Source organism: Callospermophilus lateralis, chromosome 8 (genome assembly GCF_048772815.1).
Source record: "Callospermophilus lateralis isolate mCalLat2 chromosome 8, mCalLat2.hap1, whole genome shotgun sequence".
Classification (NCBI taxonomy): Eukaryota; Metazoa; Chordata; class Mammalia; order Rodentia; family Sciuridae; genus Callospermophilus; species Callospermophilus lateralis.
This window is the reverse complement of record NC_135312.1, coordinates 10,684,711-10,706,156: the sequence shown is the minus strand read 5'-3', so window position 1 is coordinate 10,706,156 and position 21,446 is coordinate 10,684,711. Positions and strand designations below refer to the sequence as shown.

The following is a 21,446-nucleotide window of genomic DNA, read 5'->3' as shown; positions in this document are numbered from 1 at the left end:
CTTGCTGCTTTGTCTGCATTGCTATTCCTGCCTGTGTGTCCTTCCTCTCACTTGGGTCACTCCAAGTCCTATCATCACCTAAGGCCCAGTGGGCAGAGATTTCCTTGGTCTTCTCTATCACCTCACAATTTGGAAGCAAATATTTGGTCCTCTTTTACAGCAATTTGTCTCTACCCCGAACCCGACACTTAGCATATTTTAGTGTGTTCTTTTCCAGAATTGCAGGTAAGTTTATGTATACATTGCTGTATCCTTAGAAATTTGATGGCAGGGGCTGTGCCATTTTCATCTTGGTGTTCCTCTGTCTTCACAAAGGAGGTGACATGATTCACACATCTGTAGGCACTAAAAAACTTATTAAATTAACAAGCAAAGAGGGGAATAAATAGAAGGAGCATTAGAAGATACTGAAAGAAAAGCCTAAGGGAATATGATTACTTTAAACCAAGGGAGTGGGAGATGAGACAGAACCACAGACTAACTGACAGATTGCAGTTCAGAGGGCAATAAGAAGTGGGACCTGGGGGCTTGGAGGAGACAGCTATTTATCTGTTTGTTCTCTCTCCTACCTCCTCCTGTTCGTTCTCTGATTGGCTCACTTGTGGATCAGCTAGCACTCTTGGATCAGTGGACATGTGCTTTGCCTCCTTGGAATTCAGGATTTAGGAAATCCACAAGAGATCACGTGCTAGAGTGATATAAAGCAGTGGCCTTATTTGTGAGAATGCTATTAGGTTAGAAGTTTGATTTAGGAGACCATCATGTTGAAACGTTTGGGAGAATGACCTACTGGCTGTTTCTCTCAATTTCCATTAAAACCTCCCAGGCCTCTATTCCCTCTCAAGGATTTTCACTCCTTCCCAGTTAAAAATACCATGTTTTGAGGGAACAGGGAGTAAGTGGTGCTGACTTCCTCATTTTCTCTGCATCCATCTCACCCACTTAAATACACCTCGGCATGCCTACTCTCTTCTCACATGTAAAATCTCCTCTAGTCCCCAATCCCAGGAAAAGCAGTCTTGTGTAGCTCTAGCATTGAACCCACCTATTTTCCACGGTGCCCACAACAGCGTTGTGACAGTGTGCTCCCTGCACTCTATCTAGCCTCTATGAAGGTCAGGCTTTTGTCTAAACTCTGTATTCCACCTGACTTGGCGCCATGGTGTCTGGTCCACACACAGGGGCTCACCAAGGAGCTGTTGTGTGAATGTACACCAGCACAAAGAACTAAACAATAAAACAAAAGAAATTTATCACTTTAGTTTGCTTGAAAATGCTCAGCGTCTCTTACCTTTGTTGTATGACCTATTATAGCTTTTGACAACTCTCAAACCCTGTCTGGGATGTTATAGTTCTCTTAAATAACAGACAAAACTGTAATTTTATGAATATTTAATGGGACAATATCATCCAGCTGACTTTATCACAATGGGCATTTAATAAAAGTTTTGTCAATATTGTCTTTAATTTGTTTAAATATTTATGAACATTACTTTTTTTTTTTTTTTGGTGATGCTGGGGACTGAACCCAGGGCCTTGTGCATGCAAGGCCAGCACTCTACCAACTGAGCTATATCCCCAGCCCCATGGACATGACTTTCAAGAGAACCCATGTCTGGAGTTATTGTGGACAGCTCGTGTTGGTGTGGTTTTAGCTGCGTGGTGGTTTATCTTGTTTTGATAAATTCCTCCAGAACTGTCTGCAGATGCTCTGGAATCTGAGTAGGAGTTCTCTGGAACTCTTTTCTGCTCTCTCCACCTTCCAGTAACCCAGATGAGATTGAAGTATCAGCCGCGGTGACCTGGGAACTTTCAGGTCTGCAGTCGGGGTCACAGTTCGTCATCTTCTGATATGGAATCCAGGTAATCCGTGTCAACGTAGAGGAGGAATCCAGAGAATAAGCTGTCTGCCCAGCCTGGGTCTGAGAAGAGGCCATTCTGGTCTGTGAAGAAGATCTCCAGCCAGACTTCATCTTCTGGCTGCAGGTAGATGACGGTGGACCCTGAAGCCACGTCGTGGTTCCCGGTGTTGGCATCGAAGGTCTTTATCCGGTATTGCCCATTGTGCACCAGCCCGATTGCCAGGTGCTTATTGGCCAAAGTGATGTCATAAGAAAAGTAGTAGATGCCTGGGAAAGCACAGATGAACTTTCCTGTCGCAGGGTTGTAGTGCTCGCCCTCGTTGAAGAGCACCTTGTTAAATATGATAGGTATCCTTTCTTCGGGGTAGCTGGTGGTGATGCCGACAGAAAAGGCGGATTTGAGCACGAGGCTGCCACATCTGCACACCCCAGGCAGCCCTGGGTCCCCTTGGTCTCCTCGGTCTCCCTTTGGTCCAGGAGGCCCAACTGGACCTACTTCTCCTTTCTCTCCCTCTGGTCCCATGGGTCCTTTCTTCCCAGTCTCTCCTTGGTCCCCTTTTTCGCCAGCAAGACCCAGGGGTCCCGTCTTACCTCTCAGACCTTCAAAGAGAGTTTATAGTTGAATTAATAGTTCTTCTAAAGAGTCATGAACAGCATTATCTACATGGTCCCAGCACACCAACTTTGTCTTTTCAGTCAACCTTTTAGTTAGTTAGTATTACTAACTAAAAAAATCCTCTAAAAAAATCACTGATACACTGAAAATGAAAACAGAAAAATTTCATCAGAATTTCAAGTCTGTTTTCCTGAGAATGTTACACCTCATTTAAGACCTGTCTAATTTTAAAATAATTAACTACTATTTTGATGATGATGGATCACCTGTCATTCAATTATTCCAATCCAGGTACCGGTCACTGTCTGAAGAATTCAGTGAGCACAATGATATTTTTCTCCAGAGTAGACTCATAGGGACAAATAATTCTTATAATCTATTTAGTCTCATGCCCCATACTATTTCAGTTAGTTTTTTTAACAAAATAATGAAAGTTAAATTTGCTTATGTTTATGAACCATTTATCATGTGCCAAGAATAGCATTAAGAATTTTATTTGCTGTATTATCTCATTTAAATATCATACAACTCTATGAACTAAGAATAATTAATACTTCAATTTCAGATGAGAAAGCTGAGCTATGGAAAAATTATTTTGCTCAAGAGATAGAGCTAATGAGTGATAGAGCTGTGATCAGAATGGCATGCATCCTGCCTGACTCTGGAGACTGAGTATCCCCCAGGGGCAGTGGCTAGAGTATGAACTGGTATGTAGTGTTAATATGATACAATAACCAGAAAACTATGACTGCCACCACCTTGCATTAGTTCCTTTGTGGAGAGAAAACTGATGCTTGGAGCTGTGACGAAACTTGCTTCTGTGGCAAGGCCAGGGCTAGAGTCCAACCTTAATAGCCTGATGATGTTTCCCGGTCCTCAGAATGCTTCTTCCCTTTAGGGTTGTACTCAAGAATCCTAATTCTGTTTGGCTCTGCTCCTATATGGCTGTTTTCTCTTAGGGAAGCCCATTAATTTAACTGGGAAGGACATAATAACTATGAAAAAGTTCTCAACAAATTTGAAGTTACCGTACAAGATTATTTTCTCTATGTCCAAATTGCTGTATCTACAGATCAGCTACAGGTTAAGTGCAGAGACATGGTGATCATGGCTTAAATAAGCAAAATACACTTAATTTTAAAGCTGTGAAGACTTAATATTATAAAAAGATGTTATTCAATTTGTTCAAAAAGCTCACATGTGAGACAATTCAAGAAGGCTCAGAGGTGAAATGATCAGAGTATGAAAGGCTTAAACCCATCAGTGGATTAATCCATTGATGGATTAATTGGGCAGTAACTCTAGGCAAGTACAGTTACTGGGTGTGACTGGATTAACAGGCCACTGAGGCCATGTCTTTGGGGTTCATGTTTGGTCCCTGGTCAGCAGAGCTCTCTCTGCTTTCTGCCTGTCAGGTTCTGAGCTGCTTTCTACCACGCCTATCCACCATGAAGTTCTGCTTCACCTTGAAGCCCAGAGCTACGAAGCTGGCTATCTATGAACTGAATCCCTAAAACCATGAGCCAAAATAAACTTTTTCTCTTCTATGTTGTTCTTGTTAGGTCTTTTGATCAGTGCCCTGCAAAAGCAGACTAAAACACAATTGTATGGCCAAATCCATTTTATAAGTAGTTCTCATATCATGATATTTTCCCCAAATTTCCAAAATATCCAAATTATCAGGATATCTGCAATGTACTTTTGTAGTCAGAGAAAATATATTGTTGACATATAGTTTTACTTTTAACTGTGATTCTGTTCTTGAGAACTTTTATGAATGTAAATCTTTTTATCTTTTTAAAATTTTATTTATTTATTTGTTTGTTTTATTTTTATGTGGTGCTAAGATTGAACCCAGTACCCCACACATGCTAGGCAGTGTTCTACTATTGAGCTGCAGCCCCAACCCTTTTTTAAATCTTGGTAGTGCTTTGACATCATTTATTTGGATGTTATAAGTACATCAATGTGTGAGTTTTGATTTGTTTTTCAAACAAATTAAGGCAAAGTTAACAATGAAGCATTCTGGGTAATGCAAATTGGAGAAGAATTAAAGCTTTGCCTTTAATATATCAACTATTGTGATTTAATAATTTTGAAAAGTGGCTGTTGGCAATTTATGCTGCACAGGATGCAAACAGTGAATATGACCTGTACTTGGTGGGTAGGACCAGCGTTCTTCCTGATCCAGTCCTGCCTCCAGCTGAAGATGGTTTTTCTTGTTAAGTTGAAACTCTAGTCCCAGCCAGAGCACTCTGATATTTATTTCTTTGAACAAGGTCAGAATAGTCTGATCTTTCTATGTTTGATTTTTTTTTGGTAGAGATGGAACATGAACATGATTTTATTGTTAAATTTACTTTAGACTCAAATAACTTCTAAATTGCTATTTTATTTTCAACAGGAGCTTAACTTTTTCTGTCTTCATCATTGATTTTTTTTTATGTATTAGTAAAAATTTTTTTGGTCTCAATAACAATTTTAACCATACGATTTCATTAAGAACTCAAATCCCCCTTCTTCTATGATTTTGGGTACATCACTCTCGATTTTAAATGCTGCATGTTAAAAAAAAAAAAAAAAAGCAGACCTAAATCTACTTCAAACTTAGTGAGCAAAGGAGTCAAACTCAACAGATCTGGGATAAAACCCACTTTAGCCATGGATTAGTTAGGTGCATTTGCTCTCTGGCTCCATTTTCCTAGTAGTTGAAGTGAAGGTTTGGACTGGATTGCTTAAGTCTCATCCTCTTGAAAATTCAATGAGGCCAGATCGTAGAGACTGGGATGTCATTTCACAATGCTGCACATGAAAAGATCTCCACCACCTCCATGCCCGGATGTCCTATAATAATATTGAGTTAATGTGCTGAGCTGTTGGGGTGATGACCTTCATGGACTAATCATAATAATTTATAGTAATTCTTTTTTTGTGAATGAAGAATTTGTCCATGTGCCAGAGGTCTACACACTAAGAGCAGAAAGAAGGGCTGAATCATTCTCCCTCTTCCTATTGAATCAGATATATGCTCAGATAAAGAGAATTATGGAGTAAGGGTTAGTCTATGCTTAGGTACTGAAGCTTGGACAGAAGCAATTTCTTTTTATTTCTCCATGAAATGTACTTACCTTGATTTCCTCTTCAGGGCCATTTTATCCATCCATCCATCCATCATCCATGGATTTATGCATGTACGCACACATCCATCTAAAACATTCAATATTGGTTGACCATCCACTATCTGCCAGTCATTGTGACAAGGGCTGGGTGTGACATTGGCACAAAAATCACGTGCCCCATTCTCAAATTAGCTGTTATTATCTTAAAATCTTTAAATGCAGGTCATAGATAAGCTAAATGATACCTTAAACCCATACAGTAAACTAGAATGAGGAATCTGTTTCATGAGTTAGTTCTAGGGCTATTTGAAAATGTTTTTTTTTATGGATTTGCATTCAAATTAAATGAAATGTGAATATGTTACAGTAATTATTTCTATAGACCAGTGAGAGAGACAGCTACTTTTTTACAGATAATTTATGATTTAGTATAATCAGCTCTGTGTTTCTAATTTAGGGTAGAGAAGTTGAACAACAACAACAAAATACCCTGGTTCCACCTGGACTTGGTTGGGGTGGATGTGGTGGGTGTTCACTAAGAGTGACCAATGAGAAGAGACTTGTGGTGTCATTAAAGGAGAACCAGGGAGCAGAAACCCCCTATGCCAGTTTCAGCTACATTAATCCTCAAAGTCCAAGGGTGTGCTCCCATAGTTTCTACGGGGAATGCCTCTCTTTCTTGCCTTTCCTTTTGGAAGTGTTACATAGCCATTGCTCATTATCATCATTGCAAATTATAATGGTGGACATCAAATACTAGATTTAGAGTTCTAGATGAGTAGTAAATTCTTAATGAAAGGTCATTATTTAGACACAGTATAATTACGTGTTCACATATTGGCCTCCCCTACAAACATGTCTGCTTTTCAGAACATCAACAATGTATTATTCATGATTTTGTTCCAAGGGTCCTCAAACAGATGCAATTTTGCACTGTCCACCTCCTACCCAAGGGGACAGTTGGTGGTGTCTGCAGATATTCCGGTTGTTGCAGTTGAGGGCATTCAGGTGATACTGCCCAAAGGCCTACAGTGCACAGGACAGCCACCCGTACAAATAAACACTGATCCCCAAATGTCATTAATGCAGAGGCTGGGAAACACTGTCTGGAAAAATATTGTATACTAACAGGTGCATAAAAATTTCTGAGTGAATTACTCATGGGGACATGGAAGAATAGATGGATTGATGCATTTGGGTAGATAGCTAGCCTCACAGAAGGTTGAACTTGTAGCAATTATGAACATTTAATTTAATTTGAAATAACATTAGAACTACCTCATGAAGGAGATTAAGCATTTCTAGCTTATTATATGGCTTTGGATAGTCACAGTTTCTCTGGTCCCATATTTGCAGATCAAAATGTAATAAATAATAACAGTTAACATTTACTCTGTTTGACCCACATGGCAGTTATCCTGTGGAGTGTTTTGATTGCTTCATTGTCCTAAACTTCACAGTTACTATTACCAGTTCACAAATGAGGAAACTGAGGCTCCAAGAGTTTATTTGCCTAAGGGTATTAAGTCATTGAAGGAGCCAAGATTTGAGTGTAAGTCCTTCTGGCTCCAGTGCTTGATGGTTTAGCCACTACATGGTTAGTCGGAGACAGAGTACACCAAAAGGGTCACTGACACGAAACTGCAATCCTGTTGTTACTGCAGGATTTCAAGGACACTCATAATCTTGGCTCAGTGATAACTTAGATTCATGCGTTTCCTATGGAAGCCTTTGAAAAATTCTACTTGAGCTTGACATTCAAAGTTCTTTATTTGATGTTGAACCTTTACTAAAGTTTTTTGTCTAATCCTGAACCTCGCTCATAGGTCTGACAGTATTGATTTGCCAAGTATTTTTTACATGGGAAATTCAGAAATGAATTATTAGGCAATAACTGGAATATACATTATGGTTCTATTTCATAGAACTCCAGTAAATCAGATGCGGTGATTAGATAGAGGCATATATCTTAAATCCATTGACTTTTTCCTTCCTCTTTTTGGTCCTGACTTTTACACTCAGAAACTTGTTTTCAAAGATTGATTCTGAATCCTTTGGAGTTAACAGAGTCTCTCTAGAATTTCAATTTGGTTGACTTGGAAGGACTGAAGAGTCTGGCAAGTTTCCCGGACCAACTTATTTCATGGGGGGAAAAAAGTGAAAATTACCGAAGGACTAGGGGACAATTGTGTTGCTGCAAAGTGCTACAAGAAATCTATGCTTTAACTGCTACAGGACAGGTGGGAAAGCGATGAGCTAGGAAAGGCTACTGCCCTTTTGGTATCTCCATCAGTGGTCAGCAAGATGGCACCTGTGTGTCTGGCTCTGATTTCTGCCTCTACTTAGTTTGTGCTTCTCCCCTCCTGTCCATCTGTCTGTCTATCCATCCATGACCTGTGCATCCAGACATCATCTGGAGCTGGAATAGCCAGGTGGTTCCAGGTATCGGATGTCTGAGTCCACCCCATGAGCAGTGCCTGTCCATCTCCACTGTTCCACTCAGCCTTGGTGTGGCTCAGTTTCCTCACATGCACGATGTGATAACGTCTACCTGAAATAGTCGTCATTACCATAAAGCAAGGATGCAGGTGAAGATTTGAGGGCAGCACCTGAAGCATGATAAGAGCTCAGTGCATTGTTAGGACTAATGAAGTTGAAGTAGAGAGGGGGACTTTAGGGGCAATTCCCATGAGACGAAGCAACAGAGAAGGTGGGGGGCGGTAAAGTGGGTGAGGGGAGTGGAGTGTGTGACATAGCTTCACCGTCCGTTACCTGCGGTGCCCTTTTCACCTTTCTCTCCTTTCCGGCCATCTCTACCATCTCTTCCTGGAAGGCCGATGCGACCGTGGGGCCCCGGGGATCCGTTGGCTCCAGGGGGGCCTGGTGGCCCAGGTAAGCCAGGGATGCTGCAGATGTATCTTGGGGAGTAGCTGTCTCCTTTGACCTGATTGCCCCGAGGTTGTCCACTTGCACAGATGGCAAAACTTGTGACGTAGAGCAAGACAAACATCTTTGGCTCTGGAAGAGAAAGACACACATCAGTGACCCCTTCCAGGAGGGGGTTTGGTGTGGCTGACTGTGCTGGAGCAGGGGAACTGGAACTGACAGCTCTCACCTTTTCACACGTGTGTCCCCTCATAGTTCCATTGAAAATGACATTATTGATGTGGAATCTCAGTGTCCCACACAGGGGTTGGTGTAGAGAAAGGCTGGATTAAAAGGTTTTCCCAAAATACATCACTACATTGCGTTTATTCTACAGAGTCAGGGATAGACTTTGAAAAATGATGCTTTCATTTTGCCAAAGAAAAGCATTTTTTAAAAATGGAAAATTAGAGATGCAAATGAATAAGATAAATATTGGCACTATTCTCATCACTTAGAGATAATTACCTTTTACTCTCCAATATATACATGATTCTAGTATTTTTTTGTCTATGCCATCGATAAAAGCAATAGGGTATCACTCCTATAATTCTTCAACCTTTTTTACTTTACATATGAACATCTTCTTATGTCAAAGGTTATTCACAGCATTAGCCAGGTGCAGTGGCACATGCCTGCAATCCCAAGGCTTGGGAGGCAGAGGCAGGTGGATCACAAATTCAAAGCCAGCCTCAGCAAAAGTGAGGCACTAAGCAACTCAGTGAGACCCTGTCTCTAAATAAAATACAAAATAGGTCTGGGGATATGGTTCAGTGGTCGAGTGCCCTGAGTTCAATTCTTGGTACTTCCCCAGCCCCCGATAAAAAGTTACAACTTTAAAAAATATTGCTTTTGTCTCTACTATTTTATATATATGTACAGATGCACATATATACCCCCCACATATATACACATAGGCATGTATACATGTATATATATATATATATATATATATATATATATATATATATATATATATATATATACACATACACACACACACACACACACATATGTATGCAATTCCCCATATAGACATTTGTTTCCAGTGTTCTGCTAATGTAAACAGCATATCAGACATGTTCTAACTAATCTTTGCATATATCCATGATCATTTTTTTGTAAAAGTTAAAGCAGGAGCAAGGAAGAGGCATTTGCAGGAAAACCATGTTTTTCACTTGATAATCATGCCTAATGCCAATTAGTGTTAATTGGGGTACTGTGCATGTCCTGAGGGGAGTCTCAAACTTTAATTTAGAATCTGCAGGATATAATGTCTTGGTGTCCTATTAAGCTGTTAGTACTGGGGGTCAATTAAATAGCTATGTGAAGATCACCATTAAACAGGGACAAGAGTGGGGAGGGAAAGGGAGAGAGAAGGGAAATTGCGTGGTAAAGGAAGGAGACCATCATTGTTATACAAAATTACATATAAGAGGAAGTGAGGGGAAAAGGGAAAAAAAACAAGAGAGAGAAATGAATTACAGTAGAGGGGGTAGAGAGAGAAGATGGGAGGGGAGGGGAAGGGAGGGGAGGGGGGATAGTAGAGGATAGGAAAGGCAGCAGAATACAACAGACACTAGGATGGCAGTATGTAAAAAAGTGGATGTGTAACCAATGTGAATCTGCAGTATGTATAAGGGGTAAAAATGGGAGTTCATAATCCACGTGAATCAAATGTATGAAATATGATATGTCAAGAGCTTTGTAATGTTTTGAACAACTAATAATTAAAAAAAATTTTAAAAAAAGCTACTAGGGGAAAGCTCCAAAATAAATAAATAAATAAATGGCTATGTGAAATTAGACCACGCATGTGCCACATGCTCTGAGTGAAGCGAGCGGAGGTCTCTTTGGCTCCAGTGTGGTAGGATGTGGGTTTCCCTACATAAGGCCTGAGAACGGAGCAGTTATTAGCATGGACCCTGGCACACAGGTTGAGGGTTGGGGAGGGGCGATGCAGGCTATGGAGACCTGAAGTTTTAGGCCAAATGATCCTCACAATAAACAGTTTCTTGAGAGGTGGTTCTGGTTTTGTGTAAATGGGGAGTACGTGGATGGTTGAACATGATATTTTTTTTGTACTTCTGATTATACAAAAGAATGGGTTTCCTAGTGGCATACTTGTATAGGCAGAAAACATGTTCTATCCCATCCATCCCCCTACTGGCTTTTCTATTTTCCCTTCACCTTCCTCCTAATCCCTTTCCTGTTCTCTGATGGTCTCTCTGGACCTGGGCTTTAGCAGGAAATCTGTACAGTGCTTGATCTGGACTCTACTCTCCCAAAGGAAATAATCATGAAACCTGAGATAAGCAATTACATAGTTGTTTTTTTTTTTTTTTTTTTTTTTTGTACCAGATGTTGAACCCAGGGACGCTTAACCACTGAGCCATATCCTTAGCCCTTTTTATTTTTTGAGACAGGGTCTCCCTAAGTTGCTTAGGGCCTTGCAAAGTTGCTGAGTCTGGCTTTGAATTTGTGATGCTCCTGCCTCAGCCTCCCAAGCTGCTGGAATTATGTATGTGCCACTGTGCCCAGCTTGTTATTTTTAGACAGCCACCTCAGAGAATTTAACCATATACACCATGCCACTTTTATGGTACTTGGGGGTAAATTGCAACATCCAAAGGCTAGATTTAGAAATTTTCCAGAGCATAGGAATGACAAACTGAGAAAAACACAAAATGCTCCTGAGATTTTGAATTAAGACAGATTCCTAGAAATCTTATTACTGAAAAGCCAAAGTCACTTATCCAAATAGAGACTCCATATTCTTAAACAAATCTCAGTGTTATCAGCCTTCATTCTTCCCTAACAAATTAGAGAGAATGTCTTTGCCGTGTTCTGTCTGCTAGGCTTGACATACCACACTGTCTTAATCTGATTTTTGCTACTATAATGAAATACCCAAGATTGGGTACTTACAAAGAAAAGAGGTTTATTTAACCCATAGTTATGGAGGCTGAATGTCCAAAATGCATAGTGCCGGTTCTGGCGAGGACCCTCTCAGCTGCATCACTTCAAGAAAAGATGGTATCGTGGTGGGAATGCAAGTGAAAGGGAGAGATCAGTTGGCAGGACAGGAAGCCAGAGTAACAGGGAGTGGCCTGTCTTGTGACTGTGCACTGAGCCCCTCCCCTTAAAACTCCCACCACCATTCAGGACATAGCTGCCAACACATGGACCCTGGAGACACACATCTAAACCATATCCACATCATGGCAAGCACTATCCTATGGCTCAAATGGTTTTACAGTTGTTTCTGACAGCCCCAGGGTTCCGATAAAGACACCAGCACTTCCAAGCAAGCTGCAGATGAAGGAAAATTGTGAGAACATTCTAGGCACAATCCTTGCTATAGTCAAAACTAGACACATTGATTAAGTGGCCTGTTCCTCTCTCTTGTAAATGACTGATCATGGAGTGTCGCAGTCCGGCTGCAGCAAAATAACCAATAACAGGGGGGGGGGGGAGTGACGAGCAACTTGTGTAGATTGATACATCAGGACGAGCAACTTGTGTAGATTGATACAGCAGGAGTGGGAGCCGTTTATTGTAGGACAACAGAGGTATTTATACATTCCACACAGCTTATCTAATTAACATAAACTAGATACAGCAGTCAACCACTAAGGAATCTCCACACTTAATGGCTCGATGGCGTTACTTCACAAACCACTCCCCCTGGCATTTTGCCAGGCGCCATCCAGACTTGTTTACAGACTCTAACATTTTCCCTTTTTGTTTAATTTAAATAACGACCACAGTGGTTTTTACACAAACACCACAAACAATCTGCTGCAAGCAGAAGGGGAGGATACAAAATGCCACAATATCAAGCCAATTGATGACTCTATGTAAGAAGCCCTTGGAAAAATTATACCAGCAATGACACCATTAGCAAAGATACCGAGTTACAATTTGTTGTAGATTACAGTTTGTTGTCTCAGTCCAGGTAAAGCAGTGTCTCAATAGATTAACTCACAGTCCAGGTAAATCACAGTCCAGGTAAGTTCACAGTCCAAGTTCTGCAGGCAGCTAGCTTGATCCGAAGTCTCCTCTGGTTCTCAGCAACACTGGAAATTCTTCCACCTTCATCTTCACCGGCACTGGGACAAGGCATGAACTCCGGCAATGATGCTAAAGAAAATCCTGTAGTATTCCAGCAGGCGCTAAGAAAACAACCTTCTGAACAATTTAGTACATTATCTCAAGGTTTTTTACATTTGAAATAAGCTTTAATAGTACTCATTACTCATTAGCTTTCAGGTGTGGGAGAACCATTGTAGTTACTGGCCTTGCAAATGATCAAACTTCAGGGACGCTGGTAGCGTCCTTTGTTGGCTGTAGCATCCTGTCCCGGGCAGCCCCAGATGGCCCCGGGGAGAGTCTCGGACTCAAACTGCTTCCCGGCACAGGGAGCAAGAGCCCAGAGACTGTGCCTCCAGGTCAGGTCTAGATTTGGGCTCCTGGCACTGGAAGAGCCGGCTTTCACCGCTTGGAAAGTCCTTGCTGCGCCATGACCGGCTCCTGCAAGTGGCAACCACCGCCCCATTCTGATTCACGCACCCTCCGGTAATGAAAAGTATTTAGTAATAGCCTTTTGCTGCAACTTTTTTCCTGATAATCCTTCTTCTTCTGAACTTTTTTTTTCTTTCTGACTAGAGTTCCTGGGCTCTTATCAACACATGCCCTAACTGCTCTTGGTTCCTCTGGGGTGCCTCCTTCCCTTAGTAATTTACCTCTCACCCCTTCCATATTTTTATCACAAAGACAATATAATACATCAAGACAAAACAAGACATAAACATACTGTATCAATCCTCTCCATTTTCTCGAAATGGCCATTTTTTCTCTCGCCCTATTTGTCTAGGGACGAGCAGATTTGCTCCTGTCCTATCTATGGACGGGCAACTTTTTTTTTTTTTTGTCACTTACCCCCAAGGGTCCCGGGGCTCCCTGTATGGGCCACCATCTGCCGCAGTCCGGCTGCAGCAAAATAGCGGGGGGGGGGGGGGGGTGGGGGGGTGGGGGGGGTGACGAACAACTTGTGTAGATTGATACAGCAGGAGTAGGAGCCGTTTATTGTAGGACAGGAGCAGTATTTATACATTTCACACAGCTTATCTAATTAACATAAACTAGATACAGCAGTCAACCACACTTAATGGCTCCCTGGCTCCACCTCACAAACCACTCCCCCTGGCAAAATGCCAGGCGCCATCCAGACTTGTTTACAGACCTTAACAATGAGGGGGCTCCAGAAGGAATGTGAAGGTAGAGAACTTCTGAGGCCTTATGGAACAGATGGCTATAGGCCGAGGCCAGGAAGTGGTTTGAAGAAAGACTGGGAATGATCTGGAGGAAGGTGCCCTGGGCAGTGATAGAGAATACAACAAGGCCAATAGTTGTGTGTGGGGGGGGTGTCTGGAAGAAAATCTCAGTAACATCTAGTTGATAATGGACAGAGGAAGCAGAAACCTAAAAGATATGCTTACAGGAAAGAATATTGAACATCACCAATAGCCAGGCAATAGGTGCTCAAAGACGGATAAATAAGAGCAACTGAAATGAACCTTGAACCAATGGGTTGCTTTTCTTTGAGAAATGCCCTGGTAAACTGTCGGCACCAGTCTAAAAGCACGTCCCCATTAGGACTTTCTGAAAGGCTCTCCCGATGATTATCCACTAACAGTCCTTATCTGACGCAGAGGCACAATGTGTCGTGAGGCCTGACGGGCAACGATGGCCTGATGATGAGTGTCAGTCCATTCTTGGGACTCAGTTCACGCAGAAGGAAAAAGGATGCGGGTCATGATGGAAAGCCACAGTGGCCTCTCCCACGATGGCTGTCCACTTCACTTAGGAGCCAACAGCTTCGTGTTCCCTGGTAGCACGGTGTGTGAGGCCCCCTAACTCCCCTCTCACTCTCCAGTTCCAGTCACAGTGGATAACCTGGGGCTCCCAAGGACACCGGTGCCTCTGCCTCAGGCCTCCACATGTTTCTTCCCTCTGTGTAAAGCCCTCTTCACCAAGATGTCCATACGGGGCTCCCTCCCTCCCCTCCTTCTGCAAGTCTTGCTCAAATGCCACCTTTTCATGGAGCCCAATGGTTTGCACCTTGTTCACGATGCAATCTGCCCCCCACCCCAGCCTCCCTCTTTCTGCTCTATTTTTCTGTCTCCATTGTGCCCACCATCGAGGACTCCTGTCTTTATTTTACACTGCGCATTCTGTCTGAGGGAATGGAAGCTCCCCGAGGGCAGAGCTCTTTGTCTTAGTCATTAATATGTCTACCCGCCTAGAACAGTGCTTAGTACAATAAACCCCAGCCGGAGGAAGTGAAGACTTTTTGTGGGGATGGTGTGAGTTTTGTTGAATAAAAAGTAGTGAGGAATTACGGAGGAGTATGAAATATTATAAGAGAAAGAGAGAAAAGAAGATTTCAAGAAGGCTTTCTGGGGTCTAGTGTCCCCTTTCACAGTATTTGAGGAATAAAGGACTTGAGTTGTTTTGCCTTTAAGTCTATGGTGTTTAAAAATATACAAAAAGCTCTTTTTTTTGGTATTTATAATATGGGCACTCTAAAATTCAAAAGAAAAGGGGTATGAAATGACAAGTAAATCTCCTCTTATTTTTCTGTCTTCTCAAAAGTTTCCTCCCTGAAGGTGGCGACTGTTGTCAGTTTCTTGTGTCTTCTCCTTCCCCGTGTTTGCATCCTCTGTACCATGTTCTGCACTTGGCCTTTTTGCTGAGCTTCTGTATGGGTATGCAGAATCATCCCTTGGTGTCCATGGGGGATTGAGTCCATACTGTCCAGCCCCCATGTATACCACAGTACAAGATGTTGGTATATTTACCTATGACCTATGCACCTCCTCCTGTGTACTTAAGTGTCTCTGAATTACCTATAATACTTAACACAATGTAAATGTTATGTAAGTAGTTGTCACTGTATTGCCTAGAGAATAATAAGAAAAAAGTCTGTATGGGTTCAGTACACAGTTTTCTAAAATATTTCTGATATGTGATTAATTGAATCCACAGATGTGGAAATTGTGGATGTGCGAGGCCGACTGCGTGTATCTGTACTGGGTAGACAGCGCTACCTTAGACCCTGTTATTTTGGTGTCCATAGAATATCCAAAATATGTTATATTTAAGTAGTTGATGGACAGGTAGAATATTTGTTTTCTTCTGTTATTCTAAACAACAGTGCACTGAATATTTATATTTATCTGTCTGTACATGGTTCGTGACACACAACAAGAAATTTTCCCCAGTTTGTCTTTTCACTTTTTTCATGTAATTAAAAAAACATTTTTATTGTAAAAACATTTTTTGAAGTCAAATTTATTGTGTTTAGAAAGCTTCCCCCACTCTAAGGTACTAAAAGAGTCTTTCTCTTTCTCTAGGGCTGGGGGTATAACTCCTATTGTAGAGCACTTGCCTAGCATGTATGAAGCCCCGGGTTCAGTCCCCAGTACTGTGGAAAACAAGCAAAATATGCTTTTCTTTCAATGCTCATCTCATTTTAAATTTTTTTTTTAGTTGTTTGTAGACCTTTATTCTATTTATTTGTATGTGGTGCTGAGAATTAAAACCAGTGCCTCACACATGCTAGGTGAGAACTCTTTCACTGAGCTACAACCCCAGCCTTCTTGTTTCATTTTGTCACCTTCAAAAAATTTTACTTGTTAGAATTTTTTGATTAAAAACTCAGAGGTAGGGATCCAGGTTTATGTTTCCAACACCTTGTCTGGAACAATCCATCCTTCATGGAACGTCCACTGCTCTGCAGTCAACTTGATTATTTTGGCTGGAAAGGAACCATGTGTGTCACAGCTTTATAAGCATTATAATAACTTTAACAGCTTTACAGAGAGATAATTTGCACAACGTAAAATTAACTGACGTATACGATCAATGCACACCATAATCTAACTTTAGAATATTTTCAAAATCCGCAGAAGAAAGCAATACCCATGAGCAATCACTTCTCATACAGTAAGCTTTAAAGCGTTCAATTGAATTATGCAAATTTATGCAGAATATGTGCTACATAGTTAAAGTACAATATTTCCACTTTCATGCTCCTTTGGAGTTAGAAAATCGAAGTTCTGGAAATAATGCTAATCTAGAACAGATCTGTCCTGGAAGCTAATTGTAAATGACTCTCTGTCCGATTTTTCTGTAGGGATAATAAAGTAACAAGTTTTTAAAACTTTAAACACATATTTGAAACACACATACATGTATACATACCAGAGCTTTCATGTTAATGGGTGTTCTGAATCTTTAAGACAGGGATATAGCATATCGTGTTTTGTAAACTTTTGTAAGTAATAGAATCTTTTGTTCTTGCTAAACTAGCCATGAAAAACTCTTGAAGAAAAAAATACTGATTAAATCAATGCAAAAATTGAACTCCCCGAAAGAGTGTTCAGAGATTGGAGTCCCTTTATAAATAGCCCATGTCTTTTTTCTTCTAAAAATAAAAGATGCTGTTTATGGAAATGTAAAATGGTGCTACTTTGGTGAAAAACAGTGCAGTGAATCCCCAACAAAATTAAGTATAGGATTAACAAATGTCCAAAATTTCTCTTCTGGATATGTATGTGTACATATATCCAAAAGAAGTAAAAGCAAGGACTCAAACAGATATTTGCACACCCACGTCCACGACAGCACTCTTTACAACATCCCAAAGGTAGGAGCAACCCAGTGTCCATTGATTGACACAGCATGATGTATTCACAGAATGAAATATTATTCAGACTTAACAAAGGAAGGGAATTTCAATACATGTGACAACATGGATGGACCTGGAGACATCGTGCTATGTGAAATAAGCTATGCGAAATGACCAACACCACATGATTCTTCTCACATGATGATCCCAGGCCAGCCACATTCACAGGGTCAAACATTTACAATGCTCTGTGGTCCTATCTAAGGTCATAAAATGGCACAGCCAGGATTTGAACTCAGTTCTTTTGTCTCCAAACATGAACTTTCTTCTACATCATGTGAAGGAGACTATAGCAGATTACTGCAAGACAAAGGTCCGGACTTGATTATGAATTCAAGCTGAAATGTGCTTTGCGTGGAAGTCAGAGGAAGAGGTAGGCCACCGAGGAGGGCCGAAACAGGATGTCTCCTTGGCCTCTGACCCAGAGATTTCAGGAGATCAGGCCTGGCCTTCTCTGCCTGCCTGACAGGAGCACTGAGCTGGGGACAATGCTGGGAACCTCCGCTGTTTATGCCTCCGCTCCTTCTGTATTGCGACCCCTCAGCTTCTTTGGGGCTGCAAGTTTCCCCGCAGAACTGCCTTTCCCGTTTGAATGAGCTCCCTCCTCCTCCTGGCACTACTCGGGTCCCCCAGGGCCACACAATTGCCTTTGCGTTATGACCATTTCCTGCTCATTTTCCCAGCAAAATGTAAGCTCCGTATCATTGACAGAGAAGACTGAGCATGGCCCACAGGAGAGGCTCTACAGGGCTGGATGAAGAACATACACATCCATCAGCCTTTCTTATCAACAGTTCATGATTTATAAAGTCTTGGCTATCTCCTGATAAGTGCTCTGATGTACCGCAGTAAAACACTCTGACACCTGCCAACAGTTTATGATCTACAGAGCAAGGCTAAGATCGTCCCATTCTCCCAGAGACATCCGGGGGCAGGTTGGACTGGGAACCAGGATCCAGAGACCACCGTCTATGGTCATGAAGCGAGCTGCTGACCAGAGATTTGGAACCAGAACTTCAGCTTCCTGGATTCTCCTAACAAAACCACCTGTTTAATAAACTAAAAAGCTACCACTATGAAAAAGGCCATTGTACCCACATTCACCAAAATCCTATAAAAGAATAAACACCATACCGTGCTCTTGGCTGGGGAGCGGCTGCAGGGTGCTCAGAACACTGGGACAGAGGATTCTTCATGAGAGCTCGGTGAAAAGCTTGCTTTGGTACCAGACAGAATAACAGGTCCAAGTTCTCAAAGATTTCCAAATAGTTGTGCTAAAAATAACCTTCCCGCTTAGTCCCAAAGAGCCAAAGGCCCTGGAAGTCATTCATCCAGCGAGGCTCAACTGAAGGACCAGTTAAAATTATGGTTTTGTTTGGGACAAACCCTAAGTTCCTGCTCCCCATGACTGGTAAGTTTGCAGGCTTCCTTCTCCATCTCTGGGTGTAGTGGCCTCTTTTTCAGATCTGTTTACTTCATTTTTCCCTTTTCATTTGTTTTCCGTTGAGTGGATGGTTCAGGAAAAAAAATTACTCACTGCCTGGAAATTATTTTTTTTAACTTAGAGAAAAAAAAGTCATTTCCTATTCGAGAGTGTTTGAGGGGGAATCTTTAGATTCTGGACATAGGATGGGGTTTCATAGAATAACAGGGAGCACTGTCCCTAATCTTGATAAATGTGGCAGGAAAATGGCCCTTCAATTCTATGTGCTGCAGAAAGAAAGAGGGTTGAGCGCTGCGTGATGTTTTCTTTGTTCTTTGCTGAATGGAGACAATGATTGAGTATTTTTAGATGACTAATATGTCTTTGTTCCTACCGAGAATTGATCATAACAACTCAAAAGGCAAAATGATTCTCCAAAGCCTAAGCCTAGTCATCTTTGGTGCAATCAATTTCTTTGTTTCCTTCTGATATGTATTTCTTATATTGCCTTGGCAACCGCAATTCATAATTCATGATGTCATTTAAGGAAATTAAGTGACTGAAAAAAGCCTCATTTTTATCTTGCTTTCTCACTCATTCTTCTCCAGCAGTGAGATCTCCAAAGGAAAGAAATGTTCAGAGAAAGGGAAGTGAACACTGATCACAAATCTGAACAAGAATTTTAATGGGCTCTCTGTTCCGATCAGCTTTATCCTGCCCTAGGTATTCACCCTCCAATCTAGAGGAAATGGTCTTTTTGAATTTATTGGCTCTCAGAATCTGAATGCCAGCACGGCATGTAAGACAGTATCTTGAGCATAAGAGCCAGTCATATATGCATTTTTTCTAAATTAGAATCTTCATCTTGCAGAGTACTTGGTTGGTTTGTCTCATCCTCAAAATAAAATGGTGACTCTTACTTATTCTAAGCCTCCTAAGAGTGCTTAAATCTCTCTAACAAAAGTTCTGGTGACAAATGTCAGCTACAGGCAAGCTTGATCTCAGACGGCCCAGCCTATTTATTTATTTGTTCATAATTGATGACTTTAATGGACTGTCCTCATTTTATCTCTAGGATAGCACAACATCTGTCCAGGACCCCAGATGATTATTGACCAACAGAAAGCAGATGTGCCCCATCTTGCTACCTTTGCTTGGCTAAGTGTTGATGCAACTGATGGGTTCGCATTTGCTTTTTTTGTGTTATTCACAACGTCCACAATTTCCCCCTCATGTTGCTTACCACATTTTAAAGTTATTTTTGTTAACATGTATGAATTGTGCATACTAGCGGGGTTTGCTGTGACTCTTGATACCACACACGCTGACCAAATCCGATTTTCCTTTATCACCTTCCCCTGCCCCACCCTTCCCAGCATCCTTACTCACTATCCTACATACATGTCAACACACTTCTGGTGATAAGATCTCTTGTGTTGTTCAAGTATCGCGGTATTTTGTTCTGCAGTACTTGATATTTTCCTTGAGATGAAAATTATTTTTCACCTCAGCTAACCTGATATAATGTATGTCTTCCCAAATGGGCTTTTCTTTCCAGAGAGAATGAACCTCTGGACTGGTCTTTTAGAGCATTCGGCTTGAACTGGTCAGTGTTCACGTCATTTGGTTATTTTCACACTCACTCTAGACGTGGAGGTAAGAAGCGTGGGTAGGACAGCTAGTCCAGAAACACGGGCTTGGGGTCAGTCTCTGTTCTCACCTGCTACTGGCCCCGAAGTCAAAGTCTCATTTTCTCTTTCTTGAGAAGGTTTTCCTTTTGAGTTTGTGATCTAAGTTTGGTGGCCCTTACTTGGATTCTTATAGTTTTCCTATAACTTTACTGACTTTTCAATTGAATCTAGTTTAAGTCATTTTGATGCAGTCAACATTCCCAGAGTATCTAACAAGTGTGCAGGGAAACCAGCAAGAGAGAGAGAGAGAGAGAGAGAGAGAGAGAGAGAGAGAGAGAGAGAAGAGGGGAGGGGAGGGGAGGGGAGGGGAGGGGAGGGAGAAGGGGGGAGATTTTTCAATGTCTTTGGTGTAAATACTACACTATGGTCACTTTCAAGTTTTCAGCCTCAAATTACCAGCCTGACATCTACTGAATGCAAAGATGGGAAGCTATGTGCAGAACTGGCCCTTACTAACTGGTTTTAGTTGGGCCAGTAAATTACTGATCTCTCTCTCTCTCTCTCTCTCTCTCTCTCTCTCTCACACACACACACACACACACACACACACACACGCCACTTTGAAAAGCACGATATTATTTTATAAAGATGATTCTAGCTGACCTATAATAAGCACATACAATGTGCCAAGATGTTACAACCATTACTTTCTTTAATCCTCACCACGACCTGTGGAGGTGTGTGATCTTCTACCCTCCTTTCCCGGATGAGTACTTCAGGCCTCCGAGCGGGTTCTGTATTTATTTCCTCCCTAGGGTGTTGTTGACTTTCCAATTTCCTGCACCGAGACAGCCTGCCACTAGTTGGGCTGCCCCACTCTCTCCCCCTTAGGAGGTTCACTGGGTTCTCTTAGGAATCAAAGCTCTTCTTTCTAGTCTCAGAGCCTCGCCTGTATCTTCTCCTGGGCTTCAAGTCCTTGCTGAGCATGTGCACCCCACACCCCTTTCTCCATCTGTTTATATTTATCTTCCTTTTGTATCATTTCCTCCAGGAAATGTCCTTGCTACTCTTGGGCAGGTATGAGGCTTCCCTTAAGTCCTCCTCAGTGTGATCTT

At 41.6% G+C, this 21,446-nt stretch overlaps 1 protein-coding gene across 5 annotated transcripts in view; it reads right to left on the bottom strand.

Moving 5' to 3' along the window:
* Positions 1 to 1,282: 1,282 nt before the first annotated feature.
* The window catches only part of C1qtnf7 (C1q and TNF related 7), a 100,214-nt gene continuing 80,050 nt past the window's right edge, over positions 1,283 to 21,446 (bottom strand). For 3 of the 5 annotated variants that reach the window (XM_076864553.2, XM_076864555.2, XM_076864557.2), the window contains exons 2-3: positions 8,370 to 8,615; positions 1,283 to 2,462 (exon numbers count right to left, since the gene is read on the bottom strand). In XM_076864553.2, the coding sequence (XP_076720668.2) occupies positions 1,831 to 2,462; positions 8,370 to 8,615 (878 nt within the window). In that variant the 3' untranslated portion in view covers positions 1,283 to 1,830. Of the gene's footprint in view, positions 2,463 to 8,369; positions 8,616 to 12,510; positions 12,917 to 18,411; positions 18,495 to 21,446 lie in introns of those variants that run through there. The other 2 variants (XM_076864554.2, XM_076864556.2) reach the window with 2 other exon arrangements.